At 43.3% G+C, this 27491-nt stretch overlaps 1 protein-coding gene across 2 annotated transcripts in view; it reads left to right on the forward strand.

Annotated features, from left to right (window-relative positions):
• Positions 1-12725, forward strand: part of EMB (embigin) — a 31256-nt gene extending 18531 nt beyond the window's left edge. The window contains exons 6-10 of one of the 2 annotated variants that reach the window (XM_060280309.1): positions 5339-5478; positions 7150-7432; positions 8491-8524; positions 9905-9980; positions 10758-12725. In XM_060280309.1, the coding sequence (XP_060136292.1) occupies positions 5339-5478; positions 7150-7432; positions 8491-8524; positions 9905-9962 (515 nt within the window). In that variant the 3' untranslated portion in view covers positions 9963-9980; positions 10758-12725. Of the gene's footprint in view, positions 1-5338; positions 5479-7149; positions 7433-8487; positions 8525-9904; positions 9981-10757 lie in introns of both variants that reach the window. The other variant, XM_035100730.2, reaches the window with a different exon arrangement.
• Positions 12726-27491: the final 14766 nt, after the last annotated feature.

Consider the following 27491-nt stretch of genomic DNA (forward strand, 5'->3'; position numbering starts at 1 on the left):
CCGAGATACTGCTTCCGGGTTAGCAGAGTTTGTAACCTGAGGTGTTTGTAACCTGAGGTGTTTGTAACTCAAGGTACCACTGTACTTATATTCAGGGTTAGCCACATTTCCCCCCCCCCCAAACAAAAAATATTGGTTTGATTGCACAGGGAATTAAATGTATGCAATACTTATGCCCTCTCTCCCAAGGTGAAAGCAGCTTGTAGTAATGTTGAAATGAGAACAACATGAGTCTTACATGCAAAAAAAGTTGCACCAGAAACTACCCACATGCAGAACTGTTGTGAAGGAAAACAGAAATGGGCCTCATTCATTGTGCATTGCAGTGGGCATTTATTCATTCTGTAATAGGTACCCCATCTTTCTGCCAAGGGGCTCAGGGTGCATAAAGCCCTTCCACACTTTCTATCCTTTCAAACCTGTGAAATAGATTAGGCTGAGAGACAGTGACTGACCCCATTTGCATTACCCATTATGTGACATTGGCTCTTGACACCACTGACATACTTATACTTTTGCAGCAGTTTACAAGTATAAAAACCAATGACTCAAAAACACTAAAATATGAGCACAGGTAATTAAAATATGCACTCAAACAATAACAATAATAGCAAGTTCTATAAGTAAGCACACCGCTTGGAGCAAGCAACATTTTAAAATGTTATCATTTTATCTTTAAGATGCATAAGTGAGTGCAGTACTGAATGTAATATTTTCAACTTTTTTATTGTGTGGTTTGTGTGGGTTTTTTTGGGGGGGGGGCGGTTGGACATAGCTTTGTGTTTTTAAATTTATATACTGTTTGTTCCTGGAGTTGAAGTTCTATCTCGGGCATCCCCAAACTGTGGCCCTCCAGATGTTTTGGCCTACAACTCCCATGATCCTTAGCTAACAAAACCGGTGATCGGGGAAGATGAGAATTGTAGTCCAAAACATCTGGAGGGCCGAAGTTTGGGGATGCCTGTTCTATCTAATGTCCTGACTTTTTGTATTTGTATTGTTTTTGTTTTTCACTTTGTTTTCCCTGCCCTCTCCTTCAAACCTGCCCAGGTTTTGCAACAGTTTTTACTGATGCTTTCCCTTTTTACTGAAATGGGATTGTAAGAAAGGTACCTTGATGTAAGATGATATTTTACTGAAGATGCAAGTTGCTGAATTATTAAGATGGGGCTAAATATAGAACGGATGAGGCACATTGATGGATGCCAATTAAATATTAATGATGTGCTGCCTTTGTATATGCCGTAACTATTTCAGAGTTGAGAGCAAGAATGTTTTGAAGGACTTTCACTTGGACTGTTAATAAATTAACCTTCAATTTGCTAGTTGCATGGATACTTGTGGAAAAGCAGCAGCCAAGCCGTTTTCTTGAAAAGCAGCTGTTTCACAGGATTAGAATTTCATTATTGCAGAGCCAAGTTTTGCATTTAACTTGTGGCAAAAGGACACCCATTCATTGCGTTTCGGTAATACTGTTTTTTTAAAATATTTTTTAAATGCTGCTGTAGCACCAAGGCCAGGCATCCCTAAACTTCGGCCCTCCAGATGTTTTGGCCTACAACTCCCATGATCCCTAGCTAACAGGACCAGTGGTCGGGGATGATGGGAATTGTAGTCCAAAACATCTGGAGGGCCGAAGTTTAGGGATGTCTGACCAAGGCAATTTCTGACCTAGATAATATCCAATAATGCATCCTTCATTTGCTGGGGTGGATCTAGACACAGGTTAAAAAGCTATAAATAAGTCAGAAGTTAAATAGTTACAACAAAAGAAAAAAGCCTAAGTAAAAATCCATATAAACTCCTTTTTTGTTCTCTGGCACCAACTGGTGTTGGATGTTTATAATGCATTCAAAATGTACTGTGACAAATTTAGCTAAGTCTCTGGTCATTCCCAGAAGAAACCAGTTTACATTGTGCTGGCAGTTATGGCCACTTCATGTGGAACTGGGGTACCTATCTTGGTGTGCTCCAGATTTGATGGACTACAATGTTCATACTTCCTAGCCATGCTAGCTGTGGTTTGTAAGGGGCTGGACTTACAGGGAACAGCCACCCCTCATCAAATCCAGCTCTTCAAACGGCTCTGACAACAGCGGAGGGACAGGAGACAGGAAGGAGGAAGTGAGTGGAGCGGGGCCGGGCTCAGGCAGCATCTAAGCCTGTGATACCAGCAAGGAAGGAGGGGCCAGCCCAGCAGAGAGTTCTAGTGGGGAAACAGCAGAGGGGCGTCCTTTCAAATTTACCCCGGAACTAAGGCGATCAGCGGCTCACAAACACAGGGGGCGGAGATTTGGGGTCCCCAAACTACTCTGCTGGGGGAGGAGCCGGAAAGCGCCATTGGGAGAATCTGATAGTACTGAGTAGACATGTTTCCATGAAGCTCTTGCACTGTAAATAACTTTCACAATAAAAGTATCAAAGACTAGATGGTTTGGAGTGTCATTGCTCGAGGGAAGCCAGCAACCACCCTGACAGGTTGAAGGAGTTGTAGTCCAAAAACTCTTGAGGGCACCGTTTTGGCTACCTGTGAGTCATGGAGTCATGGAGACTGTTATGTATTCATTGGTCTGTGTATGACTAGGCTTGAGTCTGGACTAAGGATTCTGAGCCCCTGTTCAATAGATGATATACAATCACAGAACAATCGAGGATTTGGGCCATTGACCCTTAAACTCGTGGGAACCCACCTACCCTTCACAGAGGCTCTTTCTGAATGAGAAAAGTGATCAGGGGAGAGAGTAGAAAGTCCAAACTTTGTCCATCATTCTTATTGTGGAAACTTTGCTTGTATCATGGCTAGGAAATGTATTTCCCAATCCTATGCATATCAAGGGCGGATGAAGACTTTCCGGGGCCCGGGGCAGCACCGTGGGTGGGGCGTTGCCCCACACAGCATGCATGCACAGCGGTGGTGTGCACGACGCTCAGGTGGTGCCGCCGCGCACGACGCATGTGTCGTACGTGCATGACACATGCGCAGGAAGCGCACGACGCATGCGCCATATGCAGCGGCTCCACACATGCGTGCTACACAGCAGAGCCGCCGGCAAACCTCAGCGCCGTACGGGGATGCTGCCGCCCAGGATCCTCCACTCGCGGCTGCAGCGGCTTCATCCCCGCAGCAGCTGCAACCCTGTACAGCGCTGGGGATGTTGCTGCCGGCTCCACTGCATAGCGGGCCTTTCCGCAATGGCCACAGTGGCCTTCGTTGGTGGAGGTGAGGAGCCCCCCCTGCTACGACCCTGGTGCATATTTCCTCAGAGGTCTGCTGTAGTCAACTACAGCCTTAGGCTGCAATTTTAGACATGCCTACTTTTGGGGAGTAGGTTCCATTGTATTCAATGTGTCTTCTGAGTAGACATATAGGATTCTGCTGGTGAGTCTTTTATTATCAAGTGAATTGAAGCTGGCTTTTTATATGGTTTCCAGTGGTCTCCCATTTAACTTCAGCTAACTTGCAAAATACAATTGTGCAGCTAGGCCTGGAGCTCAGGGCTGTTGAGCACCCTACAGCCTGCTTTCCCTTCCAAATGATTGCCCAGAGAATGGCAAACAAGCTTCCTTAAAAAAGAAAAAAAAGAAAAAATCATTTTATAGTCATGTGGCAGCCAGCCAGACATGTACATGGTTGCAGATGTTGAGCTTAATTAATTTTACTTTAAAGATATATCTCCTTTTTTGCAACAAAACTGTACTTGTTCTCAAATAAATGTGTGTTGAATCTGGGCAGCAGATATAAATGGCATATTCTGCATAGCCTACAAGTGTTCCATATAAACTGGGACATCTTATTTTTTAATGCGAGAGACCGGCAGCCATTTTGGTTGCTGTGATCTTGTGCAGTTTTGCAGCACAAAAGTCCTTTTTTGAGGGGGTGTGTGATTTTGTGTGGGGTTAAAAAAACATGCATTTGGTGGCATTGTACTTGAAAATAGTGCCTTTTGGGGGGGAAATTATGGTGTGAAATCATGACAACCAAAATGGCTGCCATTCTGTCATGATAAAAAAAAATGGGAAGATGGCATCTGGGAAGATGGAGTCTCAGATTTTGGCTTTAAACTCTTGGAATGTATGTATTCTGTAGTCAAGACGGTGCATTGATTTTAGTGAGCTTAAAATGTGGAGGATACATGCTCTGTGTATTTCATTTCTTATTTTAAAATCAGTGGAGGCAAACTGCTTAAAAACAAAACAAAACCTTGAACATATCTGGAATGTAGATGCTGTTTTAAAGCATGGAATGGGGGCAGAGGCAGAAGAAAAGTTAACTGTGAGCCTCGTAGTTGAAGTAATGCATATGGCTGTTGAAAGCTTTGTGCTGCCCCACCAGTAAGGCACCATTTCAAAACACAATGGGATAGCCTTGTCATGTTCACTCTCCTCTCCTCCCCAGCCCACCCCCTTTTGGCTGACGCCTCCGCAGATCCAGTCGTCATCGCTTATTCCGAGCAGTGAAACAGTGTGTGCCATCTAAGAAGGAAAACTTTCATTAAAACAGAGCGGCATGACAAAAGAGATCGCGCTCTGCTGACGAACATTAATCAGACTGAGAAGCAGTGATGCTAATCAGATACATTTGGTTTCGTGCTTTATATGCTGAGCTCTAATTTATCGGAGAGATTAAAGCAATATGTTTTAACAGCGCTCTGCTTCTCAGTTGGCTGAACCCCTGTTTACACGAAGAAAGGAAATGCAGGAAGGACATTGAATGGGTTGCTTGTATTTGGCTCTTTTGAGGCCGGTTATCTTTTCCTTGCTCTGGTTCATGCATCCAGCTGGGAGAAATTAGCATGGCCTAGGTTTGGCAGAAGCCCCTTCTGTAACAATAGCGAAGATAAGGAAGTAGCAGATCCTCCAAGTGTCCCTATTTTCCAGGGACAGTTCTGGATTTACAGAAGCCATCCCAGTTTCTGATTTGATCCCAGAATGTCCCGCTTTCCCTTAGCAGAGGGGTAGGCAACCTAAGGCCCGGGGCCCGGATGCGGCCCAATTGCCTTCTCAATCCAGCCTGCAGACTGTCCGGGAATCAATGTGTTTTAACATGAGTAGAATGTGTGCTTTTATTTAAAATGCATCTCTGGGTTATTTGTGGGGCATAGGAATTTGTTCATTCCACACACACACACCCAATAGATAGATAGATAGTCCGGAGCACCACATGGTCTGAGGGATGGTGGACCAGCCCACGGCTCAAAAAGGTTGCTGACCCCTGCCTTCAGACATCCCTATTTTCATCAGAGGGTATGGAGTAACTCATATGTGTTATAGATCCTTGGATGCATCCTTTCACAAGTGGTCTTTTTTAAAAAAAGTGTGTTTTGTTTTTTTCCCTTAGTGCCTGAACCGCATGGAAAATCTGAGCGCATAATCAGTTACGTACGCGATTTTGTGGTCCTGGCATGTTTGATTGGCAGTGAAACCCACCAATATAACCCATCTTCCTGGGTTTGGTATACAAAGAATGGAAGCGAGCAGGTGAAGTTCCGCTTGATAAAGGACACACATATATGTCATTCAGTACTTTTATAGGAAGCTCTCTTCAAATGCAGTCTAGAAATGGGATAAGGGTTGGACACAGGGATGCTCCTGATGCAGAAAATAAAACTATCATTTTGAGGATTCCATTTTCTTTTGAGCCTATGACCTAACTCAGGCATGTCCAACAGGTAGATCGTGATCTACCGGTAGATCACTGGACATCTGTGGTAGATCACCGGTAGATCAGTGGCTCTGTGAGTAGATCACAGTCTCTTGGAAGTTGGCCACCCCTGACCTAACTAAACTAAAAATGCCTGTGCCTGCTTACCTTTCACTGTACAGAACACTGAAAAAATATAATCTATGGTGGTCAGTGTATGCATGAAAAGAGAGCCGACTAGGCATGGCAATTGTGATTAATCTTGAATTGTTTTATAGACAGATGAAAGAGTATATTGGGAGACATTTAATGAATAGGGAAATGAGTCAAAGTCTTAGTAAAGAAAGACACTGAAAAATGATTATACCTACTCACATGATATTGCATGATCTGAAGAGCAAAAAGATTTTGATTGGTTCAGGGTAATGTCATTGGATTCCATCTATTACGATTTCTGTGATCATTTAATTGGGGAATAGAAACCATGTGATCTTGGTAATGGGAAACTGTTTATGCTGCCATTTTGTGACTGGTGGGCTACCCTATATTTCAGTGCTGGGTCCTGGGGATAGGAAGTTTCTGAGAACCCTGCCCTAAAGAACTTTGGGCATTGTAGGTTTACTGAGGTACTTTAACATCTTATTATAACAGATTCCTACCACCAGTGCTTTTCTTCTAGGAGGTAAGAGGTGTTGGTACTGCAAACCCTTGAGTAACCCCAGAAAAAAGCACTGCCTACCACCTTTACTAGACTCTAGTCTTCAAGGTTTAAGTTTGGTGTGGACTAAGTAGTAGACTGTTTCCTGGGTAGAAGAACATTTGCCCAAGGAAAACATACCAGTAAGCTTGCATTCAAACCCCTGGCCCAAACTAGACTGTCAATTAAGTACTTGTGAATTGTACGTTTCCGAGCACAATTCAAAGTGTTGGTGTTGATCTTTAAAGCCCTAAACGGCCTCTGTCCAGTATACCCGAAGGAGCGTCTCCACCCCCATTGTTCAGCCCGGACACTGAGATCCAGCGCCAAGGGCCTTCTGGCGGTTCCCTCACTGCGAGAAGCAAAGCTACAGGGAACCAGGCAGAGGGCCTTCTCAGTAGTGGCGCCCGCCCTGTGGAACGCCTTTCCATCGGAGGTCAAGGAGATAAACAACTACCTGACATTTAGAAAACATCTTAAGGCAGCCCTGTTTAGGGAAGTTTTTAATCTGTGATATTTTAATGTATGTTGGTAATTGTTGGAAGCCGCCTATAGTGGCGGGGAAAACCCAGCCAGATGGGTGGGGTATAAATATAATAATAATAATAATAATAATAATAATAATAATAATAATAATAATAATAATTGTGCCATTTCCTTTTCCCTTTCTGCTTTTCCATTGCATATATAGTTTCCCTGTTAAGAGTATTCCATTCCCATATTTTAATTCCTACTTTCTGAACTTCCAGTGCTAACATGAGTCCATTTTATGTCACCCTACTAAAGCTTTGTGAACTTGTTTTTGCACCAGGTGGCTATTAATACTACTCTGATGCCAGAAAAGTACATCATTATGCAAGAGCATGCCAACATAACAAAACTGAAGATCATGGATCTCTCTGAGAAAGATACTGGGGTTTACTCGTGTGAAGCCGTGTTTCCTCTAGGTGCAAGAAAAGGCGAAGTGTATCTCAAAGTTCTCACCTATATGACACCCCTCAAGCCATTTCTTGCAATAGCTGCAGAAGTTGTCCTTTTTGTAGCTGCTATTTTTGCCTATGAAGCGTGCACCAAAAAGAAAGAATTTCAAGTTGGTAAGATATAGGAGGAGCGCACTTTTTGGTAATGTGTTCCTTTTATTACTTTTGACCAAACTCTGGGAGGCAGTGGAAGACAGGAGTGCCTGGCGAGCTCTGGTCCATGGGGTCACGAAGAGTCAGACACGACTAAACGACTAAACAGCAGCAGCAGCAGCAACAACAACAACAAATGTGCTCTCTACTATACACAGGCCTTTCCTTTCCACATGCCCTCCTCCAATCTGTCCCAATGAAATGGATTATACTACAGTTGCAAAATACATTGCTACACACCCCTATACTACACGAATTGGATTTCCAGGGTTCGCTATAATTCTTCGGTAAAACCCAGTATACTCACAATGTGGTGCCAAACAGATGTTACTGGACTATAGCTTCCATCATCACTGATGATAGGCCATGCTGACTGGAGATGATGGGACTTGTAGTCTAAAACCTTTGGAAGACACCACGTTGGAAAAGGCTGGATTAACCAGTAATCTGCAATGTAAGATGATCTGAAAAGGGGCCATCGGTTAGCCAAGCTTGCCCTAGAGAAAGAAATGACATAAATCAAATTGGATGGTATTTTCTAGTGCTTAGACTAGGAGCCAACTCCTAAGGCCAAGGTCCCTTCGCCCCCCCCCCCCCTGCTGATTGGCATTGCCATTCAAATGATGTGTGCATGCCATGTCATGTGATTGATTATGTGGAGCAGGGCTTACCTGCCCTCTCAATATTTTATTCAGGTTGGCACCCCTATCAGAGGACGTGTTTTCCCACTTTAGATAAGTCACGTAGGCAAGTTATGTAGGACTCACCTTGTGCATATTTGGGCCTTTTCCAAAGTGGACAAAATAATTAGCATTCGGTAATTGCCGAATGATCAGTAAGTTTTGCTCTGCCTCAGCTGTGGCTGTGACTGCCAGTGTGTTTACATCGTGCCAGCGAGAACCACTTAGATCTTCATGTGCTGGCCTGCTGATTTAACATGGCACACCTGTTCTTATGCTCCTGTTAATGCAATGATGGATATGCGAAATAATCATTGGATTTTCTTTGTCTCACAGAAGAAGCTGAAAAAGAATTTGAACAAACAGAGACCCTGTAAGTAGCAATTTTATTTTGCCTTTTTATAGGAATGCCTAAATAGTATGTGCTGAAAATTTAAGCGGCCTTGGCTATTGAGCTCAGTAGGGTTGCACCCATTAATCGTGGCATTTTCAAGAAGAGAAAAGTTCTGTTCTTAATTGATGCCGGTTTGTAATTAAATGTAGGGATTCCGAATTATTTAGTCCCTCACACCCCACCATGACAGTTGCTCTCAAATTCCCAGGCAAAAAGTCTGTACATAAGAAGGGCTCTGGCTCTCCTGCATCATGCCAAAGGTCTATTTAGTTCAGCACTCTGCTCTCATAGTTCCCTCTAGATGCCCATGGGAAGCCCACAAAGCAGAGCTTAAGTGCAGCAGCATTCTCCACACATGTAATTCTCAACAACCAACATTTGAAGGCATAGTGCCTGCAACAGTGGAGACAGAACATAGGAAGCTGACTTATATCTGCTCAGATTTTGTCCATCTAGTAGCTCCCTAGAGTCTCCAGTACAGCGTCCCCTCACTTCCTAGCTGATATTTTTAGTTGGAGATACCAGGGGAAGATACCTACATTGGGTGTGTTTCCTCCTAGATGTTACTATAACCCCCATCAGTCCTAGCAAGCATAGCCAATGGCCAAGGATGATGGGAGTTGTGGCTTGGCAACATTGGAAGGCCAAAGATTCCCTACATGCTACTAAGCTAGTCTTTTTTCCCTGACAATAACTTCTCCATGTGGGTTAAACCACAGAGCCTAGGGCTTGCCGATCAGAAGGTCAGCGGTTCGAATCCCCGCGACGGGGTGAGCTCCCGTTGCTTTGGTCCCAGCTCCTGCCAACCTAGCAGTTCGAAAGCACCTCAAAGTGCAAGTAGATAAATAGGTACCACTCCAAGCGGGAAGGTAAACTGTGTTTCCGTGTGCTGCTCTGGTTCACCAGAAGCTGCTTAGTCATGACCTGGAAGCTGTACGCCGGCTCCCTCGGCCAATAAAGCGAGATGAGCGCAGCAACCCCAGAGTCGGTCACAACTGGACCTAATGGTCAGGGGTCCCTTTACCCTTTACCTTTTACAGCACAATTGGTAGCTAGAATTGACTGCAAGGTCATGCTCCCTAATAGATGTGTTTCAAAAAACTAATGAACAAATCGAGAGGGGAAGAGGAAAAGAAACATGGCAGCTGTACATCCACTGGCTGATGGGTAGAACCAGGTTGGTCTTCCCCTTGTTATGCTGTTCTTCCTGGGTGGCGTGCTCTTCTGGTTGGTAGTGAAGGTTCCCCACATGAAAGGTGACAATAGAAATGTCTGTCCAGAGAAAAGGGCAACTCCAAACATAGGAAAAACAATGATTCACGATGTTTACAGGCTTATGTTAATGTCACTTCTGTACAGGAGAACGGAAGACAGCAATGGCGTGGAAAATAGTACCACCAGGCAAAGAAAGGCTTAAGTTGTTTGTGGAAGGGCGGTAAGTTCGGAGTCCACTTGAAAGCTTTGGGGACTGTAACAAAATTGAGTAATAAGTATGCTGTCTTGTTTCAGGGCCACCTTGCCATTCTCAAATGTACAACTTCACTCACCTTCACTGAAATGAGTAGAAAATGCTTTCAAATAAGGGGAGGGGAAGGTTTGATACCGTATTATTGCAAAAGATTGTTGATGGTATGTCTTAGAAACAGGAAGTTTTAAGAGAAGTCACCAAGAGCACTACTGATGTGGGGCTGGTAAATTGTCCCCTTACTGGAGGCCTACACAGCTTCAGACCTACCAAAGTGAAACAGTTCCCCAGCCATGCATTGCGGCCAACCAAAGTTCTGATAATGCTTCTGGCTCTGGCGCTTGCTTAAGACTACAGGAACCAAGGGATGGTGATGGACTACTCAAGCTATGCATGCTCATCTTAGTGTATCACACCAAAATTCTGGGCAGGAATACCATGACTGCATAATCTTGGATGGTGATACTACAGATTTAAAAAGTGATGGGCATGAACCAGTATTATTTAAATTGTATACTGTCCTTCACCTGTAGATTTCAGAGTGGTTCACAGCATAAAAATACAAGATAAAAGCACAAAATACAGAATAACAACAACAACAACAAATAAACAACAGTAATAATAATAATAATAATAATAATAATAATAATAATATAATAATAATAAATAATTATTATATAACTCCATCCCCTATCTTAGATTGTTTGGTACTTCCATATATAGTTATATGTGTTCTGTTTTGTTTAGATGAAACAAACCTGTTGGAAATCTGACACACTGGAAAACTTCAGGAAGATGTGGACAATGGAATCATAACTATTTGGCTTCTGATTATGGTCTTTCTAGATATATGTAAAAATAGTGCTTTAAAATGCCTTTTTAGTAATGAATGTATAAAATGATGCTGATGTCATACACGTACAGTCTGAACCAATGTTGCTGTATGCAGTTATAATCAGTTTTACCAGTTTGGGTGTCTTGGCTACAGTTACCTGACCTTAACTTTCAGCTGTGAGTCTTAAGTATATACTGTATGAGATGCTTTTTTTGTATATGAGGCTCAGCACTCACTGTCGAAGTTACTCAAGGCTTCAACTGATTCTGTTGTGTTAGGAAAGCAGTGCAGCAACAGACCTAATCCATGCCAGCCATGAAGAAAAGATGTAGCAGGTATACTGTTTGTATTTAGAATTCTACTGATAGTATGTTATCTCTTCACCCCCTTTAACCCAGAGCAGGTTCGCACAAATTGGGTCAAGATGACCATATTTTAGCCGCTCAGAAATTTTTGTGTAAACTCTTAGAATCTCAAGAATACCCTTTTAGAGAAAAAATGCTTGGAGAAATCATGTTACATGTTCAGATAATTGAAGGGCTTGGAAACTAGACATCAAATAACAGCCCCTGCCTTTAGATTTTTTTAGTTGTGATATTTTAACCAATAGTATTATTTTAAAATATTTTCATGTAATAATTCCAGGGTCCTGAGTTGGTCTGTCTGGCAACAGAGGTATGCTTTACATAACTACTGGACAGCCAAGGCAATAAGTTCTGGTAATTATGGTTATGTTACTGATTTATGACCTCACCAAAGTGTTGTAAACTTACCACAAATCTCTTTATTAAAAAAACAGAAGAACCAAGACATTTCTAAAATATTATCTCCCATTTCTTGGATGTGTAGCTACATATTTCTGAATCCTGAAATTAATCTCTTAACCTGTTGCACAAATGCCCACTCTGAAAATTGGGCCAATACTGGTTACATTTTGTCTGTCTTTTGATGTTCCCAAGGATTTTGTAATAAAGAAAATGATCACTAAACCTGAACAAGTAAGGTTTATCAGACTCCCTCAAATCTTCAGGGTGCTCAAACTCACATGGACACTGACACAATCAAGCCATAGTTGAGATTTCTTAAGTGACATTAGCATCCTTCGCCTGTCTCATGAAGGGGGAAACATGTGAGTACCAGAATTAGGACTATGTGGAGCCTGCCCATTCTGACTCCACCGCCAGACTCCGCCATCCAGTTTGCATGGACTGCCTTTCTTGAAGGAGGCTATGCATAAGGAGCGGAGGCATTCTTGATGTAGACTCTCTGCCGATGATGGACATCTGCAGGTGGGACCACCAGCATGGCCCTGAGCCCAGTAGCTGTGTCACCTCTGTACATTCAAACATTCCAGAACCTTCCATCATGTTGCCCAGTGTAGTATAATTGTTCCAGGCTTGTCAGAAACCTGGGTATATGTTGAGCATTATAGGAAGGGAAATGGTTATCTAAACCCGTACAATTGCAATATGTGTGCAACTTCAGTTCTTCAAGCTCCTTCAGAGGTTAAGTCGGGGGGCAGTGTTTTCTCTTTCTGTATTCTGTAGGTATAATGTGAATGGAACTTTTATTTCATTAACGACCAAAGTGGAAGCAGACAATATTATAAAGGATGCATAAATGTCTTTAAAGTCTACCTGTACTATGAAATGTAATTCACTGGTTTTGATGAACATTAAGGAGCAAAATGGGTAATGGTCTCTGGAGAGTTCCAGTATATATATTTGATGCCTTAAAACTCATATGATACAAGGATTATTAAAGACCTGTGATTTCTGTACATCTCTGTGCATGTTTGTGTGAAAGAGAAATTATCTCATGCATGATATCCTAGAAACAAAAAATATATATTTTGACAACAGAACGGTATTTTTACACACACAGTTCCGTTTATTATATTCCATATCTATAATCTAGTTTCATCCCTTCTCGCTTGCACATATATAATTTGAACTAACATTCAAGGAAGGGTTGCCAAATCATAAATGTAGAGAAGAAAACTTCATATAAAGAAACTGTAGGCTCCCCTCTGCCACACCATCTTTTGCACTGAATGAAGTCTTCTCTTAAGTTCAAACCTTAACGACCTTGCAGCTGATTCAGTTCTGCAGTTTATCTCCTCTCTTCTAGCACGTGCCTGTATTACGGTCCAAATGAAGCTCTAATTAACAGGAGAACCTCTGTTTCTTAATGGCGGCGTTGGAGGGTTTTCAGCAGGCAAAGAGCTTTTGCACTGAGCGCCTCCATGCTGGAGTGAGAGCCAGGTACTGAGACGAACTGCGAGTGAAGGCCCCCCCCCCAAAAAAATCCCTGGGGAGAACTTGCAAGGATAATTACCCTCAATCATCCTTGTTTTTCCTTTGCCAAGATCTCTTGCTGTCGTGGGAGCTGCCTCCATTAAGGGGAACCGAAAACGGAAACTGAAGAATGGCATTTTTAGTGGAGATTAAATTTTGTAATTGTATGCTGGCTTTCTGAGGAGTAGGCTCATTTAACTTGATGGGTTTACTTTGAATAGTCATGTACAAGATTGCTCTGACAATTTCTTAATAAAATAAGTAAAACTCAGTTAAGTGTCCATATATAAACGTTAACTCTTAAACTGTTGGAAATTCCACAAAACTCTGTAAAAACAATCCAGCAAGCGATTAGAAGTGCAATGAGTGCATGTGCAGAGTATGTGCAGAAAATTTACAAGGAAAGGTGGCAACATGCCCAGTATCTCCCCTGATGCCCCCAGGCACCCTATACAGTGGTACCTTGTGTTACATACCGTCCCCCTTACGAAAGCTTCGAGTTACGTACTCTGCTAACCTGGAAGTAGATGCCCCTTGTTGTGAACTTTGCCCAGGGATGCGAGCGGAATTCGCACTCCAGCAGTGCAGCAGCAGCGGGAGGCGCCATTAGCTTAAGTGCGCCTCATGTTACGAGTGGTTTCCGGTTATGAATGCACCTCCGGAACTAGTTCGTAACCAGAGGTACCACTGTATCTTATTCCGGTCCTCCCAGCGGAATCCCACAGAAGGACTCCTGGTAATGCAATGGGGGTCTCTCCCATCTTCTTTCCCCTCTCCCCACCCTATGTGCCCCCTTGCACCCACCTAATTGGTTCATGGTAGGGGGATGGGGAGAATAATAGATGTGGGGGGAGGAGAGGGCAGTTGGTTCTATCAGGCAAGTAACAATGCCTGTGTTGTTGGAGTGATCTGTGCAAAGCTCTGTTGAGTTCCTCCCATTGTAGCTAAGTTAAAGTATGTGTAATTTAAATAGTAAATACTTATACTTCCCCTGTCCACCACACCTGGCCATGTCTTCTGCTGGTTTTAGATTGTAAGCCCCTTGGTGTGTAGGTACCTGTCATACCTGTTTCTTGCAAAGGAAACATTTAGATCAGGGTCCCCCAAACTAAGGCCCGGGGGCCGGATACGGCCCAATCGCCTTCTAAATCCGGCCCGCGGATGGTCCGGGAATCAGCATGTTTTTACATGAGTAGAATGTGTCCTTTTATTTAAAATGCATCTCTGGGTTATTTGTGGGGCATAGGAATTCGTTCATATTTTTTTTCCAAAATATAGTCCGCCCCCCCACAAGGTCTGAGGAATGGTGGACCGGCCCCCTGCTGAAAAAGTTTGCTGACCCCTGATGTAGATGAAGGAGAATGATTTACAGAGCACCATCCATATGCCAGTGTTGATGTGCACCCAAAGCCTTGGTAGAAAATCAGCAAAAAAAACTTTCATATCTCTCTCTCCTTCCTCCCCAATCAACCCTGCCAACAAAAGGCTACTTGAGCACATTGGCACCAAGGACAAAAGACCCCACACCCCAGTGTCTTCCCTTTATCAAATTGATACAGATTCCAAATGAAGTGAAATAATATAGTTAAAACAATTGGCTAATGTTGGTGACATTTCGAATAAATTATGTAATCTAGCTATACAGTAAGTGGAGAAACATCATTTGATTTATATTCCCCATTCCACGGATCTTGAGAGAAGCTTTTGTAGAAGCTGAACAGAGAACAATGAAGTAGAAATGGCTGTTTTGACCTTTGAGAGGAATCTGAAGTGTGAAAGAAGAAGAAAACAGGAAAAGAATAATATTTCATTTACAAGTCATGCTGGATAAGCAAGTAGCTGATTGTGTTGTCAGCAGGAGAAAACTGATATCCTCATCGGATGAGGTTTTTTTAAGCAAGGAAATTAGTTTAATGATTTTGGGGTTAATCTGCAGCAGTTTACAACTTCAGTAAAAACACACTAAACAACTGAAAAGGTGAACCAAACAGATGATTGATACAAATGTCTTTGGTCAAAATTATTGTTGCTACAACCTCCCTATCGTCTCTTAGGTTAACTATCTGAGGGGCAATCAAAAGTGCCATTTGTTTTAGTTATAATAGAAGAAAAATTATCTTATTTGTTATGTTGAACAAAATGTATATAAGGATTTTAAAATCTATATCCCAATTTTCTGCCTGTATATGTTCACTTTGCCATTAATGGATGGCAAAGTGAACAGAAGGACTCCTGTGTTGTTAAATCTTGCTGCAGGCCTCATTGTATAAGATCTAATCCAAAAATGTGAAAGATAATCTATAATAAAGGATGAAATATAAAACTACAAAAGAAACCTTATTCTCCTGCAGATTTAGGAGCTGGATTCTGAAGTGAAATCCTACCTTTTTACAACCTTGAGTTCCCTTTCTTTTTTATTTGTTGGAAACTTTAGTTACAAGGAAAGGAATACCACTGGGCATTTTTCCAGATTGGCAGGTCTGGAGTTACATAAACCTCTGTTTTCCCTTGAGTGTGATAAAAGACAAAGAAACTGGACAAGCCTAATGAAATGGCTACAAGTGTGCCAAGTGAAAGACAGGAAACACTGTGAAATAGTGTCTGATTTTTTCAAAATAAAAACTGGCCATTACAATTCACCTTGGTTTTTCACATGGGGCTTTTCATACATCTGCCTCCATCGGTATCCATTAGCATCACCACGAAACCAATCTAAGGCCCCAGTTGTACTTTATAGAGCACTATCATACAAACTGTTACGACTTTCCACAATTACTTCACCGTAAGGGTAATACCTGTTAGGAGAGCTTGCAGCTTGGGTGAGTGAGATTGAAATGATCAATTACAATTTCTAGAGTTCAGAGGCTTTATTCATGCAAGCATAGAATCAGACTGGTTGGAAGGCACCTTGAGGGTCATTTAGTCCAACCCCCTTCAACGCAGCAATCTCAACTATATATAGAGATTGACAGATGGCTATCCAACCTCTGCTTAAAAACTTCAGTGAAGGATAGTCCATCACCTGTCATGGGAGTCTGTTTCACTATCTTGGCAAGAGCCATTTACAGGATGACTAGAGATGAAAGAGAAAATAGTAGACACCTTATCTCAACAAGTTGGGAGAGAACAACAAAACGGGCCAGGTTTTAGTGCTGCAGACAATGGCTACCAGGAAGCGCTGGCTAGGTTACTAGACAAAGAGTGCCCTCATGGTTTAAAGTAGCACACACATTAGCTGGAAGTTCGGGAGAAAGGAAATTTATTTTTCTTCCCAATGGAACTATCCAGGATCAGGTGGAGTGGGGAGCTGTCCCAACCACGAACCACCTTGAGCCATGTGGATCAGGTGGCAAATTGGGAGAGGGAGGGTTTTGCATTTCCCTTTCTACAGACCCCAGTGCTGCCCCCCTCCTACTGCTATGGTTGCTCCCTCTTGCAAGCCAATACTGTCACTGCTTCCCTCGCTCTATTCTAACCTGACCCTTTCCTCAAAACATGGTTCTGAGCCTGCCAAGGCTGCTACCATTAACAGCTGGAGTGAGAAGAGGTGAGGTGGTCTGCCTTCCTCATGTGGCACCATGTGTTGCGCTGGCCCTTAGACAAAGCCATTGTTGTCACTGCTGCTGCAATCCAGGTAAGGGAGGCTATGGTGGCACAGCAGCAGCGGCAGGGTGTCCCTTTTTGCTACATGAATATCGGGGTTATTCTAGAGTATTAAACTGACCATTAGGTCCAGTCGTGACCGACTCTGGGGTTGCACGCTCATCTCGCATTATTGGCCGAGGGAGCCGGCATATACCTTCCAGGTCATGTGGCCAGCATGACAAAGCCGCTTCTGGCAAACCAGAGCAGCACATGGAAACGCCTTTTACCTTCCCGCTGGAGCGGTTCCTATTTATCTACTTGCATTTTGACGTGCTTTCGAACTGCTAGGTTGGCAGGAGCTGGGACCAAGCAACGGGAGCTCACCCCGTCACAGGGATTCGAACCGCCAACCTTCTGATCAGCAAGCCCTAGGCTCAGTGGTTTAACCACAGCACCACCTGGGTCCCTTCAACTGTCAGGTTAGTGGAACAGAAAACAGGACAGGTTCAAAGAGTGAGAGAGCATCCTGCGATTACAAAAGTGATGTCAACAAGTTTCAGGTGGCTTTGTGGTTCAGAAAAGTCAGTGAAAACGGGATGTAGTGCTGAAAACCTCCTGAAACAATCTGTTGTCATTTGGGACAAGGGTAATAATGTTATTAGCCAATGGTTTTGCCAGGTTTGGGCATAATAATAATAATAATAATAATAATAATAATAATAATAATAGGTGCAATACTGAGGGTATAAAAGGTAAAAAAAGAGAAAAGCACATAGAGATCTGGTTCCCAGCCACTTCTGAAACATCCAGCCATGGGAGTCACCCGTTCTACTTTGCTAACAATCTTGTAAGTGCTTAATTCTATTTCCCTTGTAGGAAAGGTTGTGCAATGAATGTGTTTGGGCACTTTATTTACTAGCTAGAAAGAATATAATTAGCATTGAACCATCTTCGTGTTGATGGTTTATTACTGGTTCAGCTGATGTCTGCTAATCCTCCTAGTCTATAGATTTGGGGAATTGCTGTTTGTGAGCTTTGCAGCTTTTCAGTGTTCAATATCTTTAACAGCATTCATAGGAAGAGAATTGTGCACATTTATTTCCAATGATCGCAGCTAAGAATTGTAAACCTGTCAGAACCAGGTAGTTGAATTCAGCCTCTACTCTTTATGTCTGGTACTATATATTATGACACAGGTATATAGATTTCAAAATGCTGTGCAATTTCCTCATTGACCAGAAGATGTCGGCATCCTACCATGAATTGGAGTGCTCCCTCTTTCTCAGGCTTGAATGGTTTGTTTTTAAAAGAAGGGGAAATAAATACATTTCTATATTTCATAAAAATTTATACACTGCTTGATGTTTGTTGCTTTTAAAAGCTTGAAGCCGTTTACAAAAATATAAAAGGATAAAATTATCTAGAAAATTATCAATTATTAAGAAAAATTAACAACAAATAATTTAAGATTTTCAAAAAGCTAACGTAAAAATAGACTAAGAACAGATTAAAACTCACACCAACTCTGCGTAGGCTTGTCTAAACAGTAATGTTTTGAGAAAAGAGGACAGTGAAAGCAGCTGCTTGATATCAACGGGCAGGGAATGCTGCCACACTAAAAATAATAACCAAGAAATGTCAAAAATAGATAACCGCAACGAATGTCTATAAATATTATAACTAGAGGTGAACATGCATGCTGGCTGGATTTTTCATTTTATTTTTTTAAATCAGGCTTTTAAGTCACTTCAAATGAGTCGGACAGTATAAATATATGACTCTGTGTGTTCTCATTCATGTCAGTGTCATATCCAAAAGTGGAATGGGCCAAGTGGAGGATTACGCAAATGGGATCCTTTTTAATGAGGGTCCTGGTTGCGTGCGGGCCCCCAGGACATCCCCGCAAGGTGGGTTGTTGCTAGGTGTGGTCCAAGCCTTAACCGTAAGGCCCTGGGATCACTCCAGGCTCTTTTGGCCAATCAGGGCGAGTGGTGTGATTCCTGGGGCCTATAGAATCTGGGGGTCCTGGATCTCGTCCGAAGTCCGCTTGAGGGGCTGGGCCATGCCAGGACCACAGGAACCCCGGGGTGAGCTTCAGTAGGTCTTTATCGATGTTGCTCCCTCATTTGGTGTTTAGCCTTATAGACTACCAGCCAGAGAGGCAGAGTCAGTTATAGTCTGTTGCCAATGCCTAAGCCAATACCGCTCACTTTACTGTAATCAATAAAGTTGTGGCCTAAATTTTGCCCAATAACTTATTTGTCAGTGTGAAGTTATTTAGAGGGGAAGGGCTCGGGGGCCTTGGAGCACAAATGAATTGATGTTTTGGGGTGTTTGCTCTTCTAAGGGAAGCCTAAGAAGTGTGCATGCACACGAAAGCTCATACCAAAATAAGAAACTTAATTGGTCTTTAAGGTGCTGCTGGGAGGAATTTTTTTATTTTGTTTTGACTACGTCAGACCAACACGGCTACCTACTTGTAACTGCCTTACCAGTGTTGTTGATTTGTGATACTGGATGTGGTGGAAGCAGTGGACTCTACATGCTAGGTGGCAGCTGCCCCTTCTCTTTGGGGTTTTGTCGATTTGTTTTTTAAGGCACAGAAATAGGGGCACCATTGAATCAGGATGCATTGAAAATAAGCTCCTAGCATGGCCCCCTCTCAATGCCTACGGGGGAATTTATTATTATTATTATTATTATTATTATTATTATTATTATTATTCCAGCAGGACTTTTAAATGAATTCTGATTTTATAGTTCTACCTGGTTTTTAATTTTTGTGTTGACTTACTTGTACACTGCTTAGAGATTACGGCAATTAAGCGGCATATAAATTGTCAAATGAAATACAGTGAATATATCCCCCAAACAGTGAAGAAGTATGACACATAGGCAGCGAGGGGTATAGTTTGGGGAGAAAAGGAGTGGTATGGGGGAGAGTCCCAATGGCCAGGCACAGAAGTCTTGAAGTTCCCCACCCTTGTTCTAGGCAAAGATCACAGCAGATTAGGTTGGGATCAACTGCAACTTAACTTTCAGCCTTGGTTGAAAAATAGCAGCAAACATTTTCAGGGAGCACCCGAAACTTCTTGCTGCTCCACCAAGTCACCCCTGATCCCAAGTGATTGTGCTAGCTATAGCCTTGATCAACTGAGCACTGCAGCCTTGTTATTAACATATTACTGCAATTTAGTGTTTTAGGCTGATGGAGGTGGTGGGGGCAGGGATTTTTCTTTACAAAAAAACATAGATGGGCATTTTCTCTCTGAAAACTAATTCAGATTTCTATAGACATCACACCAGGCATTTAGCATAGGGCTAAGGGGGACGTGGGTGGCATGGTGGGTTAAACCACAGAGCCTAAGGCTTGCCAATCAGAAGGTCGGTGGTTCGAATCCCCGCAACGGGGTGAGCTCCTGTTGCTCGGTCCCAGCTCCTGCCAATCTAGCAGTTCGAAAGCACATCAAAGTGCAAGTAGATAAATAGGTACCGCTACAGCGGGAAGGTAAACAGTGTTTCCGTGTGCTTCTCTGGTTCGCCAGAAGCAGCTTTGTCATGCTGGCCACATGACCTGGAAGCCGCTCCCTCGGCCAATAACACGAGATGAGCGCCGCAGACCCAGAGTCGGTCACAACTGGACCTAATGGTCAGGGGTCCCCTTACCTTTAATTTAAGGGTTTTCAACCAGCACTGAAGAGAACCTACCGGTAGTTCTTTTGAATTTAAAAGATGTTAACTGTTTTAGAGGGCAAAAATTTGGTTGCATACATGGAAAAAAATAATATGTTATCTTTTTTAAAAAATTAAATACTGTTTTGTCTTTGCCAAGTTTCTACGATCAACCTTTGTGCAGTCCTTTTCAATAGCCTAGCCAGAAATTTATGAAGTATACACTGTACACACAAACATTCTCTGTAAACTTATAAGAAACTTCTTCTGTCTGATGGCAAGCGACCCACAACAGGCCTTTGTCATTTTCGAGTGAGCCATTAATTTTAGCTGACAGACCTGAAGACAGGATAGGAATTTATGCTCATCCTGTAAGCCACCTCTTTCAGCTGACTTAACTAAAGAAATCACTTTAATTTCTGCTGTCTTATCCCATTTGCCCAGAAGCTCTGAACAATGTCCCTTTGCAAAGTGGCCCAGAATCTTGCAAGCAAATGTTTTGGATGGCTCTTCTGTGTCTGCCCACCCTGATAAGCCAATTAATATTTTGTCACTCTCACTGGCAATTACAGGAGGGTGATTTATTGAAAGGAATCTGGAGTTGCTTGCCTGCTTAGATCATCTTCATTGACTTTGGGTCATTGTTTGGTTCCCGAGGAATAAGAATTTGGACGATGATTAAAGGCCTGCTGCTTGGTACATACCACTTTCATTGATTATAATGAGCTCCCGTGACTTATACCTCAAAAGGTCTCTGCTGCGTATCATAACGTTGGTTCAAAAGTGTTATTAGAAGGATTGCATAAGACATTTCAGTCTGTATTCCCTATTCCTATTAGTGTTTGGTGACTGCATTACAAGGGTGAGAGAGTAAGCAAGCTCTCCCCCCACCCCCGACAGAAAATAGTATCTGAGCTGGCCAGACATCACATTCATCTGTACTTGGGTTGCCCTTGAACACTGAATGGTGGTGCATTTCAGGGCCGGCCCAAGGCATTTTGCTGCCTGAGGTAAACCAGAAAATGGTGTCCCTCTGTTGGGAGTCATGGGAATTGTAGTTTGAGCTTAGATAGGGAATATCAATCTCAGGGACCAAATTCAGTCTCCAGGCCTCCAGTCAAGGCTCTCCACTTCTGCTTTGCACCCTCTTTGAGTGTGTTTGTAGGACTGAAATGTGCCTTTGAATGGAAAGGAGGTACTGTGGTGGTGGGAGAGGGCTCATCTCACTCCTCTTCTTCACCACCCCCCAAACCAGACTCCTCTTTCCAACAGAGCTCTCTGTCACCTTTGCACCACGGCTGGAGACTGAAGCTGCTCTCTTACAAAGCTGGGAGCCTGCCTATCAGAAGGCAGATGCACACACAGTGTGGTACCTGAACAGGACTCTGTGTGTTTGTGGTTTGATAGAGGCAAGGAGAGGCAAAGAAAGAAAGATGCCATGAAATGGGGAGGAGAAATGCTGTGGTGAAGCAAGGGTGTGTGTGTGAAATGGAACAGGAAAGTGGGGGTGGAGAAGGAAAGCGTGTGGTGATTTAACAAGTGTGACGTTTTCCTTCTCCGTTTCATCCAAGGTCATTTTTCACCAGACCAAGCCCACCTGCCCCACACTTAACATCACATGTGGGGCTGGCAAAGAAACAGCAGGATTGGCTGTGCAGATTATTTCCTCATAGAAAGCCAGGTTGAATTCAGCACACATCAGCGGGAGAGTTCTCCACATTAAGCCTTGATTTGAAACTGTGGTTTGAAATGAATTTCCAACTATGTGAAAAGGAAACCCTGGTTCGTTTAAACCAGGGTTGGAGAACTTTGGCCCTTGGCCCTCTGAACATTGTTGAACTCCAACTCCCATCAGCCCCAGCCAGCTTAGCCAATGGCCAAATATGATAGGAATGTAGTCCAGCACCATCTGGGTGGCCACATGATTTAAACCATGGTTAGTGCTGCTTCCAATGAAGTGTTTAATCATTTGGCAAAGAGGGAATTTCCTCCTGGGTGGGATGAAGCAGCAAGACAACAGCATTATGTGCGCACTGACCACAATGCTTGGTAATACCAGCTGGGATAAAGATCTCTATTCAGAAGACTTGCCCGTGCCAAAACCATGGAGAAGGTGCCTTTTCTAAATGTCAAAGAACAGAGTAGCATCGTGATTTTTAATTATGCCATCTGGACCACACATTTATAAACAAAGATAAACAGATTTAGATGCCTCAAATAAAAAGCAAAGGATGGCAAAGGAACAGTTTTTAAGGGGATATTTTGTTTTGTTTTGTTTTCCCCTTGGGAACCAAAAAGGAAATTGTCTCTTTTAATCTAATAAATCCCTGCATGGACGCCTGGGGGCAGTAAATGTTCACATTCTGCAAGTCTAATTCCTGCTGCTGCAACTCTCCAAGCATAGACAGTTATTGGAACAGTACAAGGAACATAATAAGAAAAAAAATTATTTGAGGATAAAGCACCGCAGGGTTTCAAAACATTGCTAAATTAGGCCCAATGGCCCCATTATTTGCCATTTGTATTTGGTATTTACATAAATGCGTCACATTTATGTAGTAGGTGGGGATTCTTTTTTACAGAAAGTGTTTGGAGGGTTTGGGCTGTATTTAGGATGCAAAAAGAAGAGGAATTTCATAAGAACTGAAGTTATTCTGCACATTAGAATGATGTGGGGCAAAGTCATCATTCTGTGGCAGGCCTGCACATTGTTTAGACTCGAAGCTATGTTGGTTGTTGGGTGATTTTTGTGGATGAATGCTTTTACTGTAGTATATTTGTTTCCTTTTAGTGGATTTTGATGGTATATTTTGTATGCTGTTGTCCTTGTAAATTGCTTCAGGAGTGTTAAGTGCCACATCAGTTGAATAAATGGAATTCAATTGAACAAGGCTCACATGACAACGTGGTACCTTTCTTGACTCAGAAATTGTCCTAGCTTTCCCCTTCTTTATATGGATACCGTATGAATCGCTCCTAAAGGCCACTCTCCAAAACACGGGTGTCCCCCCCCCCCTTGGCATGGAGTCTGGTGGTCAGATGCTCAACCCTTCCTTACAAATGGGAACCCCCTTTGGCTCAAGATTCTCCATCAAGTGGAATCATGTGCATGTGTCGTGGACTGGTTGGACACAGAGGAATAGTGGGAGGAACCAGCTAGGGAACCACCAATGGAAGAAGGTTCAGAGCCCAGGTGGGACAACAATGACTGGTCAGAAGGAGAAGACTGGGAAGAGAAGATGTCAGAAGCTGAGGAAGTAACATGGCTTAGTGCGCAGGGAGAGTCTGTGGCAGAGAGAAGTCCAGAATCAGAGGCAGAAACTGAAGCAGGAGAGTGGAAGGAGGGAGGTCAAGAGGCAGAGATGAGTCAGGCTAGCAAAGAGGCATGGTTGTCTCTCCCTCCTGCTGCGATATGCTCCAATTCCTCCCTTGCCTCTCAGAACCAGAAGAGGCGTACAAAGGGAGGAGGAGAGATTGGTGATGTGCAGACACAGTCACCAATCGCTTGGGAGAAAACTCTGGAGAGGAGGGACTTAGGCAGCTGTGGGGAGGAAAGTTTTATTTAAAACCAAAACAAATCCTGTTGTTGATTACCTGCTCTGTGATATCTCAGTGACCCATTTCTGTGGTTAGATATATGTGGTAGAATCTATTCCACACATACCCCATGGTTAACATATGGTATAGCCCTCTTCTGGGATGCGGGTGGTGCTGTGGTCTAAAGCACTGAGCCTAGGGCTTGCCGATCGGAAGGTTGGTAGTTCGAATCCCTGCAACGGGGGGCGCTCCCGTTTCTTGGTCCCAGCTCCTGCCAACCTAGCAGTTCGAAAGCATGTCAAAGTGCAAGTAGATAAATAGGCACCACTCCGGCGGGAAGGTAAAGGCGTTTCCGTGCACTGCTCTGGTTTCGCCAGAAGTGGCTTAGTCATGCTGGCCACATGACCCGGAAAAACTGCCTGTAGACAAACGTCGGCTCCCTCGGCCAGTAAAGTGAGATGAGCTTTACTTTTACCTTTTTATAGCCCTCTTCAGTTAATAGACATGTAAAAGTGGGTCACATATTTCATTATCTTCTTTGGTGATCACTTGTGGTCAGGTAAGATTGTCTTCCATGAACACAGTCTTAACGGTGTGTCTATAGGTGACTGTGGAGGCCAATTCTGGATCTACATGTCCTTCCACAGTGGGGACATAGGTTTCCAGGTGGGAGTTGATCATGGTGAGGGTTTGCCAAATGTTCTTTCCTATTAACACGTTCCTCCCTTTCATCCTGAGTTTGAGTGTCTTCAAAGGCCACGACACCTTTCGTAAAGGCTGTTCTCCAACTATCTCTCTTCTCTCCTTGAGAAATAGCTTATTTTCTTGGAGAGGCGAGTAAGAACTAATCTTCAGTCATGCAATCACTGGCTGGTGAGAAATCCCACTGAAATCTCCTCTTTTCACAACCTGAAAAAAGAGAACAGAGCAGACTCCTCTCTTCCAGCAGGTCACTATAGATTGGCATAGGAACAGCGGAAGCTGTCTTATACCTGGTCAGACATATCTAGATCAGTGTTGGTCTATCAAACTCAGCTTTGGTCCATCTAGTTCAGGATTTCAGACAATATCCTTTCACAGCCATACCTGGATATGCTAGGGACCTTATGTGCTCTGCCACAGAGTTACAGTGCTTCCAGACCTGCCAGCACATCAGCAGCTATTTAAAACATCAGTATCTTCTTCCCTGCCTCCATAAGTATTCAGTGAGGACTGTGTGAGTTCGGTTGGTCCTTTTATCTACAGCAGGATTAAGAGCAAACTGGGTCATCAAATCAGTCTTAAAACCAAAACAAATCCTGTTGTTGATTACCTGCTCTGTGATATCTCAGTGACCCATTTCTGTGGTTAGATATATGTGGTAGAATCTATTCCACACATACCCCATGGTTAACATATGGTATAGCCCTCTTCTGGGATGCGGGTGGTGCTGTGGTCTAAAGCACTGAGCCTAGGGCTTGCCGATCGGAAGGTTGGTAGTTCGAATCCCTGCAACGGGGGGCGCTCCCGTTTCTTGGTCCCAGCTCCTGCCAACCTAGCAGTTCGAAAGCATGTCAAAGTGCAAGTAGATAAATAGGCACCACTCCGGCGGGAAGGTAAAGGCGTTTCCGTGCACTGCTCTGGTTTCGCCAGAAGTGGCTTAGTCATGCTGGCCACATGACCCGGAAAAACTGCCTGTAGACAAACGTCGGCTCCCTCGGCCAGTAAAGTGAGATGAGCTTTACTTTTACCTTTTTATAGCCCTCTTCAGTTAATAGACATGTAAAAGTGGGTCACATATTTCATTATCTTCTTTGGTGATCACTTGTGGTCAGGTAAGATTGTCTTCCATGAACACAGTCTTAACGGTGTGTCTATAGGTGACTGTGGAGGCCAATTCTGGATCTACATGTCCTTCCACAGTGGGGACATAGGTTTCCAGGTGGGAGTTGATCATGGTGAGGGTTTGCCAAATGTTCTTTCCTATTAACACGTTCCTCCCTTTCATCCTGAGTTTGAGTGTCTTCAAAGGCCACGACACCTTTCGTAAAGGCTGTTCTCCAACTATCTCTCTTCTCTCCTTGAGAAATAGCTTATTTTCTTGGAGAGGCGAGTAAGAACTAATCTTCAGTCATGCAATCACTGGCTGGTGAGAAATCCCACTGAAATCTCCTCTTTTCACAACCTGAAAAAAGAGAACAGAGCAGACTCCTCTCTTCCAGCAGGTCACTATAGATTGGCATAGGAACAGCGGAAGCTGTCTTATACCTGGTCAGACATATCTAGATCAGTGTTGGTCTATCAAACTCAGCTTTGGTCCATCTAGTTCAGGATTTCAGACAATATCCTTTCACAGCCATACCTGGATATGCTAGGGACCTTATGTGCTCTGCCACAGAGTTACAGTGCTTCCAGACCTGCCAGCACATCAGCAGCTATTTAAAACATCAGTATCTTCTTCCCTGCCTCCATAAGTATTCAGTGAGGACTGTGTGAGTTCGGTTGGTCCTTTTATCTACAGCAGGATTAAGAGCAAACTGGGTCATCAAATCAGTCTTCTCACAGTTAACAGGAACCAAAACAAAGTCTTTAATTTGTTAAGAGAGAAAATCCTGATGGAATTTGATTGCTTCCAAACAAACACCCATTCCACAACAGCTCGGCTGCCATCACCATCAGCTGACAAGGTACCAATTTCCCTCTGATAATAAATTCTTATGCAAACACCCAAGGGCGGCAGACTTTTATTATCTGCAGTTGCAGCTTATGCCCCTCGTTCTGTTTGAAAGAAATATATGGGCCCTTCAAAAGCAAGATGACATTTTGTTATTATCCCCCATTTCTCATACATAGCACGAAGGAGCTTTTATGCTCTGTGAAATGCACCAGCGCCGATATTAATAAAATGGAAGGGAATTTTAGGATGAGTAGTTTTAGGGCATAAGCTATCACATTAGAGGCCATGTCTCTGCTGCCATTTATTTAGGAGTGGAGAAAGGCTCCTTAGGTGTAATCCATGCCACATTATGCCATTGGTGAGGGCTGGGGAGGCAGAAATTAATCTGTTAAGTGAGAGATCTTGTTGGACTGCAACTCCAAGCAGCCCCAACCACCATAGCCAAAGGTCAGGGAGTTGTAGCCCAGCAAGAGCTGGAGGTCTCCCTTTCTTAGATGAACCAGGGTTGTCTAGAACAGTGGTTCCCCAATTTCCCACTTGCCATCTAGCACTTCAAAATTGTGGAGGTTCAAGGTCATAAAAGTTACCTTTCACTTTATTTAAACTGAGCATCAGTCTACACCAGGCATCCCCAAACTTCGGCCCTCCAGATGTTTTGGACTACAATTCCCATCTTCCCCGACCACTGGTCCTGTTAGCTAGGGATCATGGGAGTTGTAGGCCAAAACATCTGGAGGGCCGCAGTTTGGGGGTGCCTGGTCTACACAGACTGATATAATTTAAAAGCCAGGCTTACTTTGATTTCTCTAAGTTTATGAAGCTAGGGAGCCTCGGGTTTCCATATAGGAAGATGAATGACAAATTCAGGTATTTTGTGATCCTAAATGGTGGCCTCTTCA

The sequence above is a fragment of the Zootoca vivipara genome, chromosome 11 (assembly GCF_963506605.1).
Source record: "Zootoca vivipara chromosome 11, rZooViv1.1, whole genome shotgun sequence".
Taxonomy (NCBI): Eukaryota; Metazoa; Chordata; class Lepidosauria; order Squamata; family Lacertidae; genus Zootoca; species Zootoca vivipara.